Source organism: Salmo trutta, unplaced genomic scaffold, assembly GCF_901001165.1.
Source record: "Salmo trutta unplaced genomic scaffold, fSalTru1.1, whole genome shotgun sequence".
NCBI lineage: Eukaryota > Metazoa > Chordata > Actinopteri > Salmoniformes > Salmonidae > Salmo > Salmo trutta.
Window position 1 is genome coordinate 1 of NW_021822919.1, and position 17,500 is coordinate 17,500.

The following is a 17,500-nucleotide window of genomic DNA, read 5'->3' on the forward strand; positions in this document are numbered from 1 at the left end:
TCCTTAGTCCCTCCCCCTCTCCTCCCTTAGTTCCCTCTCTCCTCCCTCTCCTCCCTTAGTTCCCTCCCTCTCTCCCCCTCCCTCCCTTAGTTCCCTCTCTCTCCCCCCTCTCCTCCCTTAGTTCCCTCTCTCTCCTCCCTCCCTTCCCTTAGTTCCCTCTCTCTCCTCCCTCCCTTCCCTTAGTTCCCTCTCTCTCCTCCCTTCCTTAGTTCCCTCTCTCTCCTCCCTCCCTTCCCTTAGTTCCCTCTCTTTCCTCACATCATCAGTTGCAGTATCTAGTGGCACCGTATTTTCTAAGGGAGACGTTTTGACTGTACACTGGGGCCCGGGATGTGCTGTAGTCAGCATAGTGTTGGTTCCAGAGCTGAGGGGCAGTGGAGGTCCCTGGAGCCCCATAACAAAAAGCTCCTCGGCGCCTCAGTCCACTTTATAATATCACACTGTACATGCTATTACCAAGCCATTTCAAAAACTAACCCTGACTGGCACTTCCTTTAGGGGTCACGTGTCTGTCTTTCTCAAGTACTCTGTGACAGATTACTTTTTAAAATTAATCTACAATTTTGCTACCTTGCAGTTCATCTGGGTCTATGAAATGAACTCGTAGAGAGTTCAAACCAAGGATTGGGAGTATTTAGTGTAAATATTGTGAGAGAAAGATTAAGTGAATATTTTTGATGGTGCTGTCGGGGACAGAAGAAAGACGAAGAAAAATGAGAGATTGGTGCTTTTATGACCCCGTATGACCCTTCGCCCTGTGCACACCTCTCTATAAGCCCTGTGTCCAAGAGAGAGGGAGAGGGAGGCCAAGGGCGATAGAGATTAGACTGAGTTTCTCTCTGTAAGTCTCTCTCTCTATAAGTGTCTCTCTCTGTAAGTCTCTCTCTCTATAAGTGTTTCTCTCTCTGTAAGTCTCTCTCTGTAAGTCTCTCTCTCTGTAAGTCTCTCTCTATAAGTGTCTCTCTCTCTGTAAGTCTCTCTCTCTGTAAGTCTCTCTCTCTGTAAGTCTCTCTCTCTGTAAGTCTCTCTCTCTGTAAGTCTCTCTCTCTGTAAGTCTCTCTCTCTATAAGTGTTTCTCTCTCTGTAAGTCTCTCTCTCTGTAAGTCTCTCTCTCTATAAGTGTTTCTCTCTCTGTAAGTCTCTCTCTATAAGTGTCTCTCTCTGTAAGTCTCTCTCTCTGTAAGTCTCTCTCTCTCTGTAAGTCGCTCTCTCTCTCTGTAAGTCGCTCTCTCTGTAAGTCTCTCTCTCTGTAAGTCTCTCTCTCTCTGTAAGTCTCTCTCTCTGTAAGTCTCTCTCTCTGTAAGTCTCTCTCTCTGTAAGTCTCTCTCTCTATAAGTGTTTCTCTCTCTGTAAGTCTCTCTCTCTGTAAGTCTCTCTCTCTGTAAGTCTCTCTCTCTGTAAGTGTCTCTCTCTCAGTAAGTCTCTCTCTCTGTAAGTCTCTCTCTCTGTAAGTCTCTCTCTCTATAAGTGTTTCTCTCTCTGTAAGTCTCTCTCTGTAAGTCTCTCTCTGTAAGTCTCTCTCTCTCTCTGTAAGTCTCTCTCTCTGTAAGTCTCTCTCTGTAAGTCTCTCTCTATAAGTGTTTCTCTCTCTGTAAGTCTCTCTCTCTGTAAGTCTCTCTCTCTATAAGTGTTTCTCTCTATAAGTGTTTCTCTCTCTGTAAGTCTCTCTCTGTAAGTCTCTCTCTCTGTAAGTCTCTCTCTCTATAAGTGTTTCTCTCTCTGTAAGTCTCTCTCTGTAAGTCTCTCTCTCTGTAAGTCTCTCTCTGTAAGTCTCTCTCTATAAGTGTCTCTCTCTCTGTAAGTCTCTCTCTCTGTAAGTCTCTCTCTCTCTCTGTAAGTCTCTCTCTCTCTATAAGTGTCTCTCTCTATAAGACTCAGAAGGAGAAATTGTCTTTTTTCTCACAATTATCATAACGTGTGTGCTGTGCAGTGCGCCATCTTCCTGTACCTGTCTGTGTGTAAATGCCTGTGTGAGTGAGTAAGTGTGTGTGCGTGCGTGCATGCGTACGTGCGTGCATACACATATTTGCACAAGCCAGACTGACTAACTACAGGGCCTTGCAAAAGTATTCATCCCCCTTGGCGTTTTTCCTATTTCGTTTCATTACAACCTGTAATTTCAATTGGTTTTTATTTGGATATCATATAATGGACATACACAAAATAGTGCAAATTGGTGAAGTGACATGAAAAAAATCACCTGTTTCAAAGAATTCAACAAAAAAATTGAAACGGAAAAGTGGTGCATACATATGTATTCACCCCCTTTGCTATGAAGCCCCAAAATAAGATCTGGTGCAACCAATTACCTTCAGAAGTGGCATAATTAGTTAAATAAAGTCCACCTGTGTGCAATCTAAGTGTCACATGATCTGTCACATGATCTCAGTATATATAGACCTCTTCTGAAAGGTCTCAGAGTCTGCAACACCACTAAGCAAGGGGCACCGCCAAGGAGCTCTCCAAACAGGTCAGGGACAAAGTTGTGGAGAAGTCCAGATATGGGTTGGGTTATAAAAAAATATCAGAAACTTTGAACATCCCACAGTGAACCATTAAATCCATTATTAAAAAATGGAAAGAACATGGCACTTAACAAATCTGCCAAGAGAGGGCTGCCCACCAAAACTCACGGACCAGGCAAAGAGGGCATTAATCAGAGAGGCAACAAAGAGACCAAAGATAACCCTGAAGGAGCTGCAAAGCTCCAAGCCGGAGATTGGAGTATCTGTCCATAGGACAACTTTAAGCAGTACACTCCACAGAGCTGGGCTTTACGGAAGAGTGACCAGAAAGAAATAAGCAAACACGTTTGGTGTTCACTACAATGCATGTGGGAGACTCCCCAAACATATGGAAGAAGGTACTCTGGTCAGATGAGACTAAAATTGAGCTTTTTGGCCATCAAGGAAAACGCTATGTCTGGCGCAAACCCAACACCTTTCATCACCCCGAGAACACCATCCCTACAGTGAAGCATGGTGGTGGCAGCATCATGCTGTAGGAATGTTTTTCATCAGCAGGGGCTGTTTGAGTAGTGAAATGAACATTGAGTGTTTAGTAGCTGATTCCCCCTTGGTGTTATTGGCATAGATTAAGATCAAATGTTAAATCAATCAAAAGTGATGAGTCATATATTCTTCCCTCTCTAAATCAGCAGAAAAGTATCAGGTAACTTTCCCCAAATTTCTTTCTTTCTTTCCCTTTTCTTTCTTTCTTTCCAAAAATCCTTATTCCCTCCTATTTCTGGACATGTTTCAACTGGGTTTTCTGGAAAAACCAGAGAATTCTGGAAAAGCTCCTAAATGTTTTCTAAAAATCTAGTAATAGTATGATTATCTGATGTCTTGATGTTCAAGTCTTTAAACAAAATAATACTTTTAAGCTATTTAATCAAAGTGCATGAGATTAATTTGTCACTAACCATAATCTTCACTCTCTTTCCCCCTGTTTATAAATGTGTGTGTTTGTGTGTGAGTGTGTGTGTGTTTGTTTGTTTGTGCATTCATATGTCTGCGCATGTGTACGCTTACCATTTGTGTGTATGTGTGCGTGTGTCATTCTACTTTTGTGTGTTCATACATTTGTATCTGTCTGTATGTGTCCAGGTCCCATCAGACGGGGTGGAGTGGGGTGGGCTCGGGGGCTACCCAGCCGGAGGGGGGGAGATCCCCTGCAGGCGCATGCGGAGCGGCAGCTACGTCAAGGCCATGGGAGACGATGATAGTCAGGACTCTGACGCCAGTCCTAAATCCTCTCCTAAAACCAGCATTATCGCCCAGAGGGAGGCCTTCAGACGCTCTGTCAGCATGGACCACAGGTCATCTGCCACCAAGTAACGGGGGGGGGAGTCATTCTATCATTTATTAAACCTGTTACGTCATTGGTGATGATGATGAGGGTGGTGGTGATGGTGGTGATGATGGTCTTGATGATGATGGTGTTGATGATGATGGTGTTAATGATGATGAGGAGGAGGAGGAAGAGGAGTATGATGAGTGTTGTTCTCATTTTACTCTCTGTGTGTGTGTGTGTGTGTGTGTGTGTGTGTGTGTGTGTGTGTGTGTGTGTGTGTGTGTGTGTGTGTGTGTGTGTGTGTGTGTAGATATTCGTGTAAGCAGTGTGTAGATGCTACGCTACCCTACGCTAACAACCCAAGCACGCCGAAGAGTCACGCACGCTCTCGGAGCTACACGCGCTCTCTGACCAGCTCACAGGTAAGACCACACACCTTCAGAACACTGTTTATCTGTATGTTTATTCACCTCTTCGTAGTTCCGTCCCCCTGCCTGGGCTCGAACCAGGGACCCTCTGCACAGATTAACAACAGCCCCCCTCGAAGCATCGTTACCCGTCGCTCCACAAAAGCCGTGGTGTTTAAGATTAGGGAAGAAAATTTATGTATTTATTAGAGTGGCCTTATTTCTATTTACAGCATATTGGATGACTGTCATTCATATTCCATTCACCCAGTTCAATGTAACAGTGATAGATTTAGGATACTGTCATTCATATTCACCCAGTTCAATGTAACAGTGATGGGTTTAGGATACTGTCCTTCACCCAGTTCAATGTAACAGTGATGGGTTTAGGTTACTGTCCTTCACCCAGTTCAATGTAACAGTGATGGGTTACTGTCATTCATATTCACCCAGTTCAATGTAACAGTGATGGGTTTAGGATACTGTCCTTCATATTCACCCAGTTCAATGTAACAGTGATGGGTTTAGGATACTGGTCCTTCATATTCACCCAGTTCAATGTAACAGTGATGGGTTTAGGATACTGGTCCTTCATATTCACCCAGTTCAATGTAACAGTGATGGGTTTAGGATACTATCCTTCACCCAGTTCAATGTAACAGTGATGGGTTTAGGATACTGTCCTTCATATTCACCCAGTTCAATGTAACATCTATAGGTTTAGGCTACTACATGATACTCTAATGTTCCCTGTACCCATCATGAGGTTGATACAACCTAACCTATGATGAAAGTTTACAATGTAGGTGCACAGAGGTGGAGAGACACGTTGGAGTAATCAGTGTGACAGACAGTGACACATTCAATACCACCTTGCACACTCTTGCCTGCATCTAGCTGATCTAGGGTGTAATCACTAGACCAAACAACTAAAACAAGTTTCTCGTGTACAAATTACACTGCTTGCCGTACAGTGTACAGCAAGCAGTTTAGCAGTTACACAGGCAGGCCCTTTATAAAAACCTGAAAGCTTCCCTTGAAAAGCTAAAGTGTTGGATAGCCTTAGCCAGCTAGCTAGCATACATAGCATTCCTCTCTGTTGTGTAGCTAACTAACCTCCACGCCAGGACGTTGGAGTTCACCAGAAACATCTTTCACCATGGAGCGGAGTTTAGTCAGCTAGTTGTTGAGTAGGCTAAATTAGCAAAATTAGCTAAGTCGTGGAAAAATAAACAAAGAAGAAGAAAAAATATTACAACTAAATATATTTAGCTTTGTCTCTCTCTCTCTGCGGCTTCTCCTTTCTTTTTGAATAAATGTATTTGTTCAAAAATGTTCAACTATTGTCTTTCTCTCTCTTTGAGTCAACTACTCACCACATTTTATGCACTGCAGTGATAGCTAGCTGTAGCTTATGATTGGGTGGACAACATGTCAGTTCATGCTACAAGAGCTCTGATAGGTTGGAGGACGTCCTCCGGAAGTTGTCATAATTACTGTGTCAGTCTTATGGAAGGGGGTGAGAACCATGAGCCTCCTAAGTTTTGTATTGAAGTCAATGTACCCAGAGGAGGAAGGAAATTATCTGTCTAACTAAGTGCTACCCTAGTGCGTGCTGTTTGTTATGAAAGGAGCCTCCGCTGACATGCATGTGGGTGTGGATATCTCTCTCACTCTCTCTCCTGTAGCTGGGTGACTCTCTGAATCGGCAGTTTGAGGCGGTGTGTGAGACCATGTTTGGAGAGATTGAGAGTCAGGCGGTGGAAGCCTTGGATCTGCCTGGCTGCTTCCGGACCCGTTCCCATAGTTACGTCCGCGCCATCCAGGCCGGCTGTTCCCAAGACGACGACTGCCTGTCCGTCATCTCCATGTCAGGACCCAGCATCAAGGGAGGGGCCGGTGAGTGTGTGTGTGTGTGTGTGTGTGTGTGTGTGTGTGTGTGTGTGTGTGTGTGTGTGTGTGTGTGTGTGTGTGTGTGTGTGTGTGTGTGTGTGGAGGGGGGGGGGGGGGGTACTGGGTATATACCTGGTATCAAACCCATCTGTTATCTGTATGACTCAAGACTGTGTTAGCCCTTTGAGCCAAAGCCTTGATATTAGCTCAGGGAGCAAACACAAGTCTTCATGTGTCAGAAAAGATAACTCATCATAACACCACATCACAATACCTCATCACAATACCTCATCACAATAACTCATCACAATAACTCATCACAATAACTCATCATAATAACTCATCATAATAACTCATCACAATAACTCATGATAATACCTCATCACAATACCTCATCACAATACCTCATCACAATACCTCATCACAATACCTCATCACAATACCTCATCACAATAACTCATCATAATAACTCATCATAATAACTCATCACAATAACTCATGATAATAACTCATCACAATACCTCATCACAATACCTCATCACAATACCTCATCACAATACCTTATCACAATAACTCATGATAATAACTCATCACAATTACTCATCACAATAACTCATGATAATAACTCATCACAATAACTCATGATAATAACTCATCATAACACCACATCACAATACCACATCACAATAACTCATGATAATTACTCATCACAATAACTCATCATAATAACTCATCACAATACCTCATCACAATAACTCATGATAATAACTCATCACAATAACTCATGATAATAACTCATCACAATACCTCATCACAATAACTCATGATAATACCTCATCACAATAACTCATCATAATAACTCATCACAATAACTCATAATGTTTTCATACACACACCTCTGGTTGTCTCTAAGCATTCCTCTCTCTCTCTCTCTCTCTCTCTCTCTCTCTCTCTCTCTCTCTCTCTCTCTCTCTCTCTCTCATGCTCTCTCTCTCTCTCTCTCTCTCTCTCTCTCTCTCTCTCTCTCTCTCTCTCTCTCCTCTCTCTCTCTCGCTCTCTCTCATGCTCTCTCTCTCTCTTTCTCTCTCATGCTCTCTCTCTCTCTCTCTCATGCTCTCTCTCTCTCTCTCTCATGCTCTCTCTCTCATGCTCTCTCTCATCTCCCTCTCTGTATCCCCCTCTCCTTCTCTCCCTCTCCTTCTCTCCCTCTCTTCCTTTCTATCTCCCTCTCTCCCTCCCTCCATCTCCCTCCCCGGTGGAATCTCTCACTCTGTCTCCATAACAATGACTGGAATGTTTTGTATTACCTCATAACTCACTGACTCCAGCTGCTCTTCATCTCTCTGTTCTTCTTCTATGTTCTTCCTACTCTCTATTTAATTATCTTTAACACTCCTTGGAGTTCTCTCTTCCTCTCTCGCTCGCTCTGTTCTTACCCTTTTTCCTCTCGTTTTCCTTCTCTGTCATTCATCCTTCTTTTTTACTGTCGTCTAAAGTACACTGTATGCTTGCTCCTGGCGTGTGAGTGTGTGTCTACAGTGTGCTATCATCACTACTTTACAGAGCTCTTATTTCCTGGCTTAGACCTGCAAATCCTCCAGAGATTTATCAATGCTGCTCTGAAGTGTCATATACAAAACACAGCCACAGACAGACAGACAGACAGAGAACTGTGTGTGTATCCACAGCGGAGGACTGTGTGTGTATCCACAGCGGAGGACTGTGTGTGTTTCCACAGCGGAGGACTGTGTGTGTATCCACAGCGGAGGACTGTGTGTGTATCCACAGCGGAGGACTGTGTGTGTATCCACAGCGGAGGACTGTGTGTGTATCCACAGCGGAGGACTGTGTGTGTATCCACAGCGGAGGACTGTGTGTGTTTCCACAGCGGAGGACTGTGTGTGTTTCCACAGTGGAGGACTGTGTGTGTTTCCACAGCGGAGGACTGCGTGTGCTCATAGTACCTCACAGGAAATGGCTTTGAGTTAGCTCAGAGCAAGAGAAAAGATAGCTCTCTGTCTCTGTCTGTCTGTCTGTCTGTCTGTCTGTCTGTCTGTCTGTCTGTCTGTCTGTCTGTCTGTCTGTCTGTCTGTCTGTCTGTCTGTCATTGTACAATAAAGGATTGTTTAGATTCAGAAATGAACTATTTATCCTGTTCTTGCCCCATTCCTCTCTCTCTCTCTCCAGTCATCCCATACCGTAAGGCTGGCCCTCCCCCTCTCCCTCCCCGTATGTCCAAGCCAACGATCTCTGTGAGGGCTCAGAGCAGTACAGAGTCTACCCAGGATACCTACTTCCAGAACACAGGCCAGCCTGCCCTGGGACGGCCCAGACAACACCAGAGCAGCTCTGTGGACATGGGAATCACTGATGGTAGTTCATAATATTTTGGATGATTGATTGGGTAAACCGGAAGGGGGGGGGGGGTCTGTGTTGGCAGCGACCAATTGGTGGGTTTATCTGTGGGTCCTGCTTTTTATTTTACAGGAATGTTCCAAGAAACCATTTTGACATAGTTCCTTGGAACAGTACTATGTTGACATAGCACTGTTCCAAGGCACAATTTTGACATAGCACTGTTCCAAGGAACCATGTTGACATAGCACTGTTCCAAGAAACCATGTTGACATAGCACTGTTCCAAGAAACCATGTTGACATAGTACTTTTGCAAGGAACCATGTTGACATAGCACTGTTCCAAGGAACCATGTTGACATAGCACTGTTCCAAGAAACCATGTTGACATAGCACTGTTCCAAGAAACCATGTTGACATAGCACTGTTCCAAGGAACCATGTTGACATAGCACTGTTCCAAGGAACCATGTTGACATAGCACTGCTCCAAGGAACCATGTTGACATAGCACTCTCCCAAGGAACCATATTGACATAGCACTGTTCCAAGGAACCATGTTGACATAACACTGTTCCAAGACACCATGTTGACATAGCACTGTTCCAAGGAACCATGTTGACATAACACTGTTCCAAGGAACCATGTTGACATAGCACTGTTCCAAGGAACCATGTTGACATAACACTTCCCAAGGAACCATGTTGACATAGCACTGTTCCAAGGCACCATGTTGACATAACACTGTTCCAAGGAACAATGTTGACATAGCACTGTTCCAAGGAACCATGTTGACATAACACGGTTCCAAGGAACAATGTTGACATAGCGCTGTTCCAAGAAACCATGTTGACATAGTACTGTTCCAAGGCACCATGTTGACATAACACTGTTCCAAGGAACCATGTTGACATAGCACTGTTCCAGGAAACCATGTTGACATAACACTGTTCCAAGGACCCATGTTGACATAGGAATGTTCCAAGGTACCATGTTGACATAGGAATTTTCCAAGAAACCATGTTGACATAACAGTGTTCCAAAAGGACGCATATAGAATAGAGAACCATTCATACATACTGTCTGCTTTTTCATCATCCCCAAACACAACTAAAGTTGTAATCATAATTATACATAAGAAACTCTAAATCACCGTCTTGGGTAAAGGTGAAGACCAAGATGGTAGAATCACTTTCCTTAAAATGTATCCACAATGGAAAGAAAAATTGTCTTTCGTTAATGTGTACTCTACAAATTCATACGATCTTACATTTTCTAATTCTCTGAATAACATATTGTTAGAATGAACTGAATTCCATCTGCTTATTGTGACAGGCGTGAATGCCACTCTGGACATGTGGGACAATTCTAATAAGACCAACTACAATCTACAAGCAACCAATGATCTTCAACATCTGATTACAACCTCATTGATGTCTGGCGAGCTCATAACCCTTAATCAAAAAGAGTACAACTTTCTATTGAAACATTCACAAAAACATTGTCCCAAATCGATGTTGTACTGTTATCTACGCCTGTCTAATCATAACGGTTATTTCTGCCACATTTATGAATCTCTTATAAGAGCCACAAGATTTAATGCTTTAATGTTTCCTTCAACAACAAAAAAAATCCTAATTTCTGTGAACAATTTGAAACTGAATTGAATGATTTCATGATGATTAACAAAATTCAGTCGATGATCGTCAGATTTTATGGGACGTCATTAAATGTTTTATTCAAAACAATGCACCAGGGCTGGATGGCATACCAGTTGAAATATAGCAAACCTTTTTTCTGATGTACTCAGAGGACTGTTATTAGCATATTTTAACCACTCCCATATAAACGGCAGATTATCAGATACTCAACAACAACGTCTTATTTCATTATTACTGAAACAGGATCCAAGTGGTAAATGTAAAAATCCAGTCCATTGAAAGAAATTGGAGGCCCCTTAATCTTCAGTGTTGTGATTAGGGCTGTTGCCGTGACCGCATTACCGCCACACCGGCAGTCACAAGTCACGAAGGCAGTCAAATTCCACTTGACCGTGTAGTCACGGTAACTAGGCTCCTCCAAGCTCTGATGATGCTGATGGTCATTAGTAGCCTATCAAACTTGCTAACTGCCTGGTACTCAGCACTCTATTGTTTCTCTAACCACTCTGACATCAATGCAAAATGTAATAGAAAATCCAGTCAAACATTTCATGAGAGGCCATGAGCCTCTACTAAAAAGAGGAGGAATCCCATCAGCTTTCTATAGGCTAGACCAACTATATCTATTTCTAAATGTTCCTAGTATTAAGCACATGGCTTGTATTTACAACAGGAGAACAGCCTACCTGGCTGGCATGAAAATGAACCAAGGGGAAAAGCGTCCTCCATTCGCTATTTAAATGCATAGATGTATTTTTTCCCAGCTGCCCCTGTTTTGATACAGGTGTATGATAATGGTCCATTCTAAATCAAAACAAATTTCACGCATATATTATTTAGTATGTAAAGACAAGATTAAATCAAGAATAGTCTGCTGAGTGACAATATTAGCCTATCACTTGTGAATTATATATTATCACTTGTGAATGATGACCAGCATAAGATGACCAGACTTTTTCGAATCATTGTATGACACCTCATGTAGCCTAGCCCATAGGCCTATATGTTTTAATGAGGTTAGTAGCCCATAGTCCTATATGTTTTAATAAGGTTAGTAGCCCATAGGCCTATATGTTTTAATAAGGTTTATATCACACCTCATGTAGCCTAGCCCATAGGCCTATATGTTTGTATCACAGCTAAAGTGGCCAAATAACTTCTTAAAATTAAGCACATTAATCCACTTTAAAAGGGGTGTAGAGCTTTTCTGGCATACATAAGCAGCGTGTGAATTTCAAGTTTGGGGAAGATAATTTTCACCATAAGAATGCACCTTTTATAATAAAAGCATTACATGCATAATTGCATTTGCGGTCACTTTTGATAATGCTGTTTTCCGCTAATGGAACATTCACGCTTATAGCCTACTACCATGTGTGCATTGCTGCGCATATAATGTGATGAAATAGCCTAATCGTTTATCAACATTTTAAGCTAAACGTTCTGATCTCTTGCGTCAGACAAATTGCATAAAAAAAGTATTTTTGATGCCTGTGGTTGTCCCAGACTATGTTAGGAATATTCATTACTCAGAATCGAATAGAATAGAATAGGTACCATGGGGGATAGTACAGTAGGTTGACATAGGCTAGTGCTTTTGCTGTTCGTTCGGCCTACTCATCTTGTCGACTGACGAAAAAAATCACGTGACGGAGAGCCATGTGAGTGAGAGATGCTTCAGATTGCGCAGCTCACTCAGGGAGAAGGACACAACGCAGCACTTCGGGCCGCAAAAAGGCATTGATTTTTTTTTTAGGCCACAAAGGGGATGCCGCAGTGAAATTCGAGGCATTATCAAGTGCTTGTCAAATTGTGAATGAGAGACTGATGAAGTGTGTACAGCCTGCACAACGAAAAACAAAGCAGAGCTCATGCCTTTCAAGCTACTTTTTTCAAATCATCATTAGAGTCTCATCATGCAGCCACACAGTGAGGGAAAAAAAGTATTTGATCCCCTGCTGATTTTGTTTGCCCACTGACAAAGAAATGATCAGTCTATAATTTTAATGGTAGGTTAATTTGAAGAGTGAGAGACAGAAAAACAACAAAAAAATCCAGAAAAACGCATGTCAAAAATGTTATAAAATTATTTGCATTTTAATGAGGGAAATAAGTATTTGACCCCTCTGCAAAACATGACTTAGTACTTGGTGGCAAAACCCTTGTTGGCAATCACAGAGATCAGACGTTTCTCGTAGTTGGCCACCAGGTTTGCACACATCTCAGGAGGGATTTTGTCCCACTCCTTTTTGCAGATCTTCTCCAAGTCATTAAGGTTTCGAGGCTGACGTTTGGCAACTCGAACCTTCAGCTCCCTCCACAGATTTTCTATGGGATTAAGGTCTGGAGACTGGCTGGTATCACCATCTCTTTCTATAATGAGAGAAATTGAGGAGATATTTATTCCAGTGAGATTGCTAAGGCGAACAACCCCATGTTTAGTTTTGCCCAACCTAGGTTGAGGCACAGACACGGTCTCAATGGGGATAGCTGAGCTGACTACACTGACTGTGCTAGTGGCAGACTCCACTAAGCTGGCAGGCTGGCTAACAGCCTGCTGCCTGGCCTGCACCCTATTTCATTGTGGAGCTAGAGGAGTTAGAGCCCTGTCTGTGTTCGTAGATAAGATGAGAGCACCCCTCCAGCTAGGATGGAGTCCGTCACTCCTCAACAGGCCAGGCTTCGTCCTGTTTGTGGTTGAGTCCCAGAAAGAGAAGCCAATTATCTACAAATTCTATCTTTTGGGAGGGACAGAAAACAGTTTTCAACCAGCGATTGAGTTGTGAGACTCTGCTGTAGAGCTCATCACCCCCCCTAACTGGGAGGGGGCCAGAGACAATTACTCGATGCCGACACATCTTTCTAGCTGATTTACACGCTGAAGCTATGTTGCGCTTGGTGACCTCTGACTGTTTCATCCTAACATCGTTGGTGCCGACGTGGATAACAATATCTCTATACTCTCTACACTCGCCAGTTTTAGCCTTAGCCAGCACCCTCTTCAGATTAGCCTTAACGTCGGTAGCCCTGCCCCCTGGTAAACAGTGTATGATCGCTGGATGATTCGTTTTAAGTCTAATACTGTGGGTAATGGAGTCGCCAATGACTAGGGTTTTCAATTTGTCAGAGCTAATGGTGGTAGGCGTCGGCGTCTCAGACCCTGTAACAGGTGGAGGCTCGGCCTCTGACTCCGACTCGCTGCTTAAAACCTCTCTGGGAAATGTGGGACGCTAGCGTTTTTGCCTGCCATATCAGTTCTGTTATACTCACAGACATCATTCAAACAGTTTTAGAAACTTCAGAGTGTTTTCTATCCGAATCTACTAATTATACGCTTTTCATCCAAGCTACTCAATACTGCCCCCCTTTCCCAAATAAGCTAATGGGGAGAACCGGTTGAAAGTTTCTGTCGGCTGAATGAGCAACGGCGGTTGAGCATTCCTACAGCATTTCCCTCCAGAAGCCATGAGAAAGTTGTCCGGCTGCGGGGACTGTGCGGGGGGGATTTATACTACTATCTGTACTTACTGGTGGCACAGACGATGTTTCATCCTTTCCTACACTGAAATTACCCTTGCCTAACGATGGCGTCTGAAGCTGAGCTTGTAGCACAGCTATCCTCGCCGTAAGGCGATCGTTCTCCTGTATATTATGAGTACAGCGACTGTAATTAGAAGGCATCATGTTAATGTTATTACTTAGCTTCGGCTGGTGGAGTTCCTGACGAACCACGTCCAGATAAAACGTCCGGAGTGAAAAAGTTGAATGAAAAAAAAGTTGATTGAGGGAAAAACAAAAAATATAAATGGTCATTAAAAAGTAAAAACCGTAAAGTTGTCAGGTAGCTAAGTAAGGTTGGCAACAAAACGCACAGCAGCATGTAAACAAGTCTGCAAGTTGTGCCTGGAAATGACGCTGAGTATAGAAATAAGAGGGTCTAGACACTTTTAGAATTAGAATCCCCCCACAGCCTCATAGAGGATCTAGACACTTCTAGAATTAGAATCCCTCCACAGCCTCATAGAGGGTCTAGACACTTCTAGAATTAGAATCCCTCCACAGCCTCATAGAGGGTCTAGATACTTTTAGAATTAGAATCCCTCCACAGCCTCATAGAGGATCTAGACACTTCTAGAATTAGAATCCCTCCACAGCCTCATAGAGGGTCTAGATACTTTTAGAATTAGAATCCCTCCACAGCCTCATAGAGGGTCTAGATACTTTTAGAATTAGAATCCCTCCACAGCCTCATAGAGAATCTAGATACTTTTAGAATTAGAATCCCTCCACAGCCTCATAGAGAATCTAGATACTTTTAGAATTAGAATCCCTCCACAGCCTCATAGAGAATCTAGATACTTTTAGAATTACAATCCCCCCACAGCCTCATAGAGGATCTAGACACTTCTAGAATTAGAATCCCTCCACAGCCTCATAGAGGGTCTAGATACTTTTAGAATTAGAATCCCTCCACAGCCTCATAGAGGATCTAGATACTTTTAGAATTAGAATCCCTCCACAGCCTCATAGAGGATCTAGATACTTTTAGAATTAGAATCCCTCCACAGCCTCATAGAGGATCTAGATACTTTTAGAATTAGAATCCCCCCACAGCCTCATAGAGGATCTAGATACTTTTAGAATTAGAATCCCTCCACAGCCTCATAGAGGATCTAGATACTTTTAGAATTAGAATCCCCCCACAGCCTCATAGAGGATCTAGATACTTTTAGAATTAGAATCCCTCCACAGCCTCATAGAGGATCTAGATACTTTTAGAATTAGAATCCCTCCACAGCCTCATAGAGGGTCTAGATACTTTTAGAATTAGAATCCCTCCACAGCCTCATAGAGGGTCTAGATACTTTTAGAATTAGAATCCCTCCACAGCCTCATAGAGGATCTAGACACTTCTAGAATTAGAATCCCTCCACAGCCTCATAGAGGATCTAGACACTTCTAGAATTAGAATCCCTCCACAGCCTCATAGAGGATCTAGACACTTCTAGAATTAGAATCCCTCCACAGCCTCATAGAGGATCTAGATACTTTTAGAATTAGAATCCCTCCACAGCCTCATAGAGGATCTAGATACTTTTTCTAACCTCTCTGGATTAAAACCAAATTACGTATTGGATCAGTAAAAAATACAACTTTTACTTTACCAATAAAATGGTCTGACGGTGAAGTGGACATACTCGGTATTCATTTCCAGAAAAAAAGAAATAATTTCACTACAATACATTTTAATAGACAGTTAAAGAAAATAAATAATATATTTCTACTATGGAAAGGACAATACCTGTCTATTTATTGAAAAATCATATCCCAGTTTACCTAGTTACTTATGGCCCTTAAATGATACGAGCAAAAAATATTCCACTTTATTTGGAACGGCAAGCCAGACTAAATTAAACAGGCTATTTATATAATGAATATGAAGTTGGAGGGCAGAAAATATTAAATATTAAAGCATCAGGCCTTTATGACCTCACTAAAGGATTCAGTCATACAGAAGTTATCAGGCCGTTATGACCTCACTAAAGGATTCAGTCATACAGAAGTTATCAGGCCGTTATGACCTCACTAAAGGATTCAGTCATACAGAAGTTATCAGGCCGTTATGACCTCACTAAAGGATTCAGTCATACAGATGTTATCAGGCCGTTATGACCTCACTAAAGGATTCAGTCATACAGAAGTTATCAGGCCGTTATGACCTCACTAAAGAATTCAGTCATACAGAAGTTATCAGGCCGTTATGACCTCACTAAAGGATTCAGTCATACAGAAGTTATCAGGCCGTTATGACCTCACTAAAGGATTCAGTCATACAGAAGTTATCAGGCCGTTATGACCTCATTAAAGGATTCAGGCCGTTATGACCTCACTAAAGGATTCAGTCCGTTATGACCTCACTAAAGGATTCAGTCCGTTATGACCTCACTAAAGGATTCAGTCATACAGAAGTTATCAGGCCGTTATGACCTCACTAAAGGATTCAGGCCGTTATGACCTCATTAAAGGATTCAGTCATACAGAAGTTATCAGGCCGTTATGACCTCACTAAAGGATTCAGTCATACAGAAGTTATCAGGCCGTTATGACCTCACTAAAGGATTCAGTCATACAGAAGTTATACTGAAATCAGTACTGGTTCTCTAGTAGATTAGTAAGAATGACTCATCCCGTGTTCAAGAATGGCCTTTTCCCCTTTATTCAGATTACAACCTCTCACTTTCAGTTATTTGAAAAGGAATTCATCTCCCAAATATTGCTATTTTTAAAACAATCCATAAAAAGCTGGTTGTAAGTAGTGGAGTTATGTGACACATGCAGCTAACAATTTTTTTTTATGGAAATGTCTATACAAAATGTGTTATTTCTAGAATTCTGTTGTTGCTCTCAGATATTAGTGGTTGGGTTAAATGTGGAAGACACATTTCAGTCGAATACATTCATTTGGACAACTGACAAGGTATCCCCCCCCCCCTTTCCCTTCCCAAATTGGTACACCTGGTCCATAGTTGGTTTGTTAAATAACGATTCACCTCAGATAAACTTTGTCATCTATTAAATATCTGACATGATTCATCAGAAACTAAAGCTCCTTGGGTAGTTCTATGTATCAATGCAGAAAAAGCTTTTGATAGACTAGAATGGTCATATCTTTTGTTAGACTAGAATGGTCATATCTCTGGTCGTTACTGTATGTACTAAATATGTACTATATGTACTAAATATGTACTATATGTACTAAATATGTACCATATGTACCATATGTACTAAATATGTACTATATGTACTAAATATGTACCAAATGTACTAAAAATGTACTATATGTACTAAATATGTACCATATGTACTAAATATGTATTATATGTACTAAATATGTACTATATGTACTAAATATGTACTATATGTAATAAATATGTACCATATGTACTAAATATGTACCATATGTACTAAATATGTACTATATGTACTAAATATGTACCATATGTACTAAATATGTACTAATTATGTACTATATGTACTAAATATGTACTAAATATGTACTATATGTACTAAATATGTACTATATGTACTAAATATGTACTATATGTACTAAATATGTACCATATGTACTAAATATGTACTATATGTACTAAATATGTACCAAATGTACTAAAAATGTACTATATGTACTAAATATGTACCATATGTACTAAATATGTATTATATGTACTAAATATGTACTATATGTACTAAATATGTACCATATGTACTAAATATGTACTAATTATGTACTATATGTACTAAATATGTACTAAATGTACTAAATATGTACTATATGTACTAAATATGTACCATATGTACTAAATATGTACTATATGTACTAAATATGTACT

General features: G+C 41.5%; 1 protein-coding gene across 1 annotated transcript in view; it reads left to right on the plus strand.

Annotated features, from left to right (window-relative positions):
• Window positions 1–3,608: 3,608 nt before the first annotated feature.
• LOC115187226 (disks large-associated protein 3-like) overlaps window positions 3,609–17,500 on the plus strand; it is a gene marked incomplete at its 5' end in the record, with an annotated part of 28,268 nt that continues 14,376 nt past the window's right edge. Inside the window, 4 exons of the mRNA XM_029746342.1 lie at window positions 3,609–3,835; window positions 4,106–4,217; window positions 5,891–6,101; window positions 8,283–8,468. Coding sequence (XP_029602202.1) covers window positions 3,609–3,835; window positions 4,106–4,217; window positions 5,891–6,101; window positions 8,283–8,468 — 736 coding nt within the window. The remainder of the gene's footprint in view (window positions 3,836–4,105; window positions 4,218–5,890; window positions 6,102–8,282; window positions 8,469–17,500) is intronic.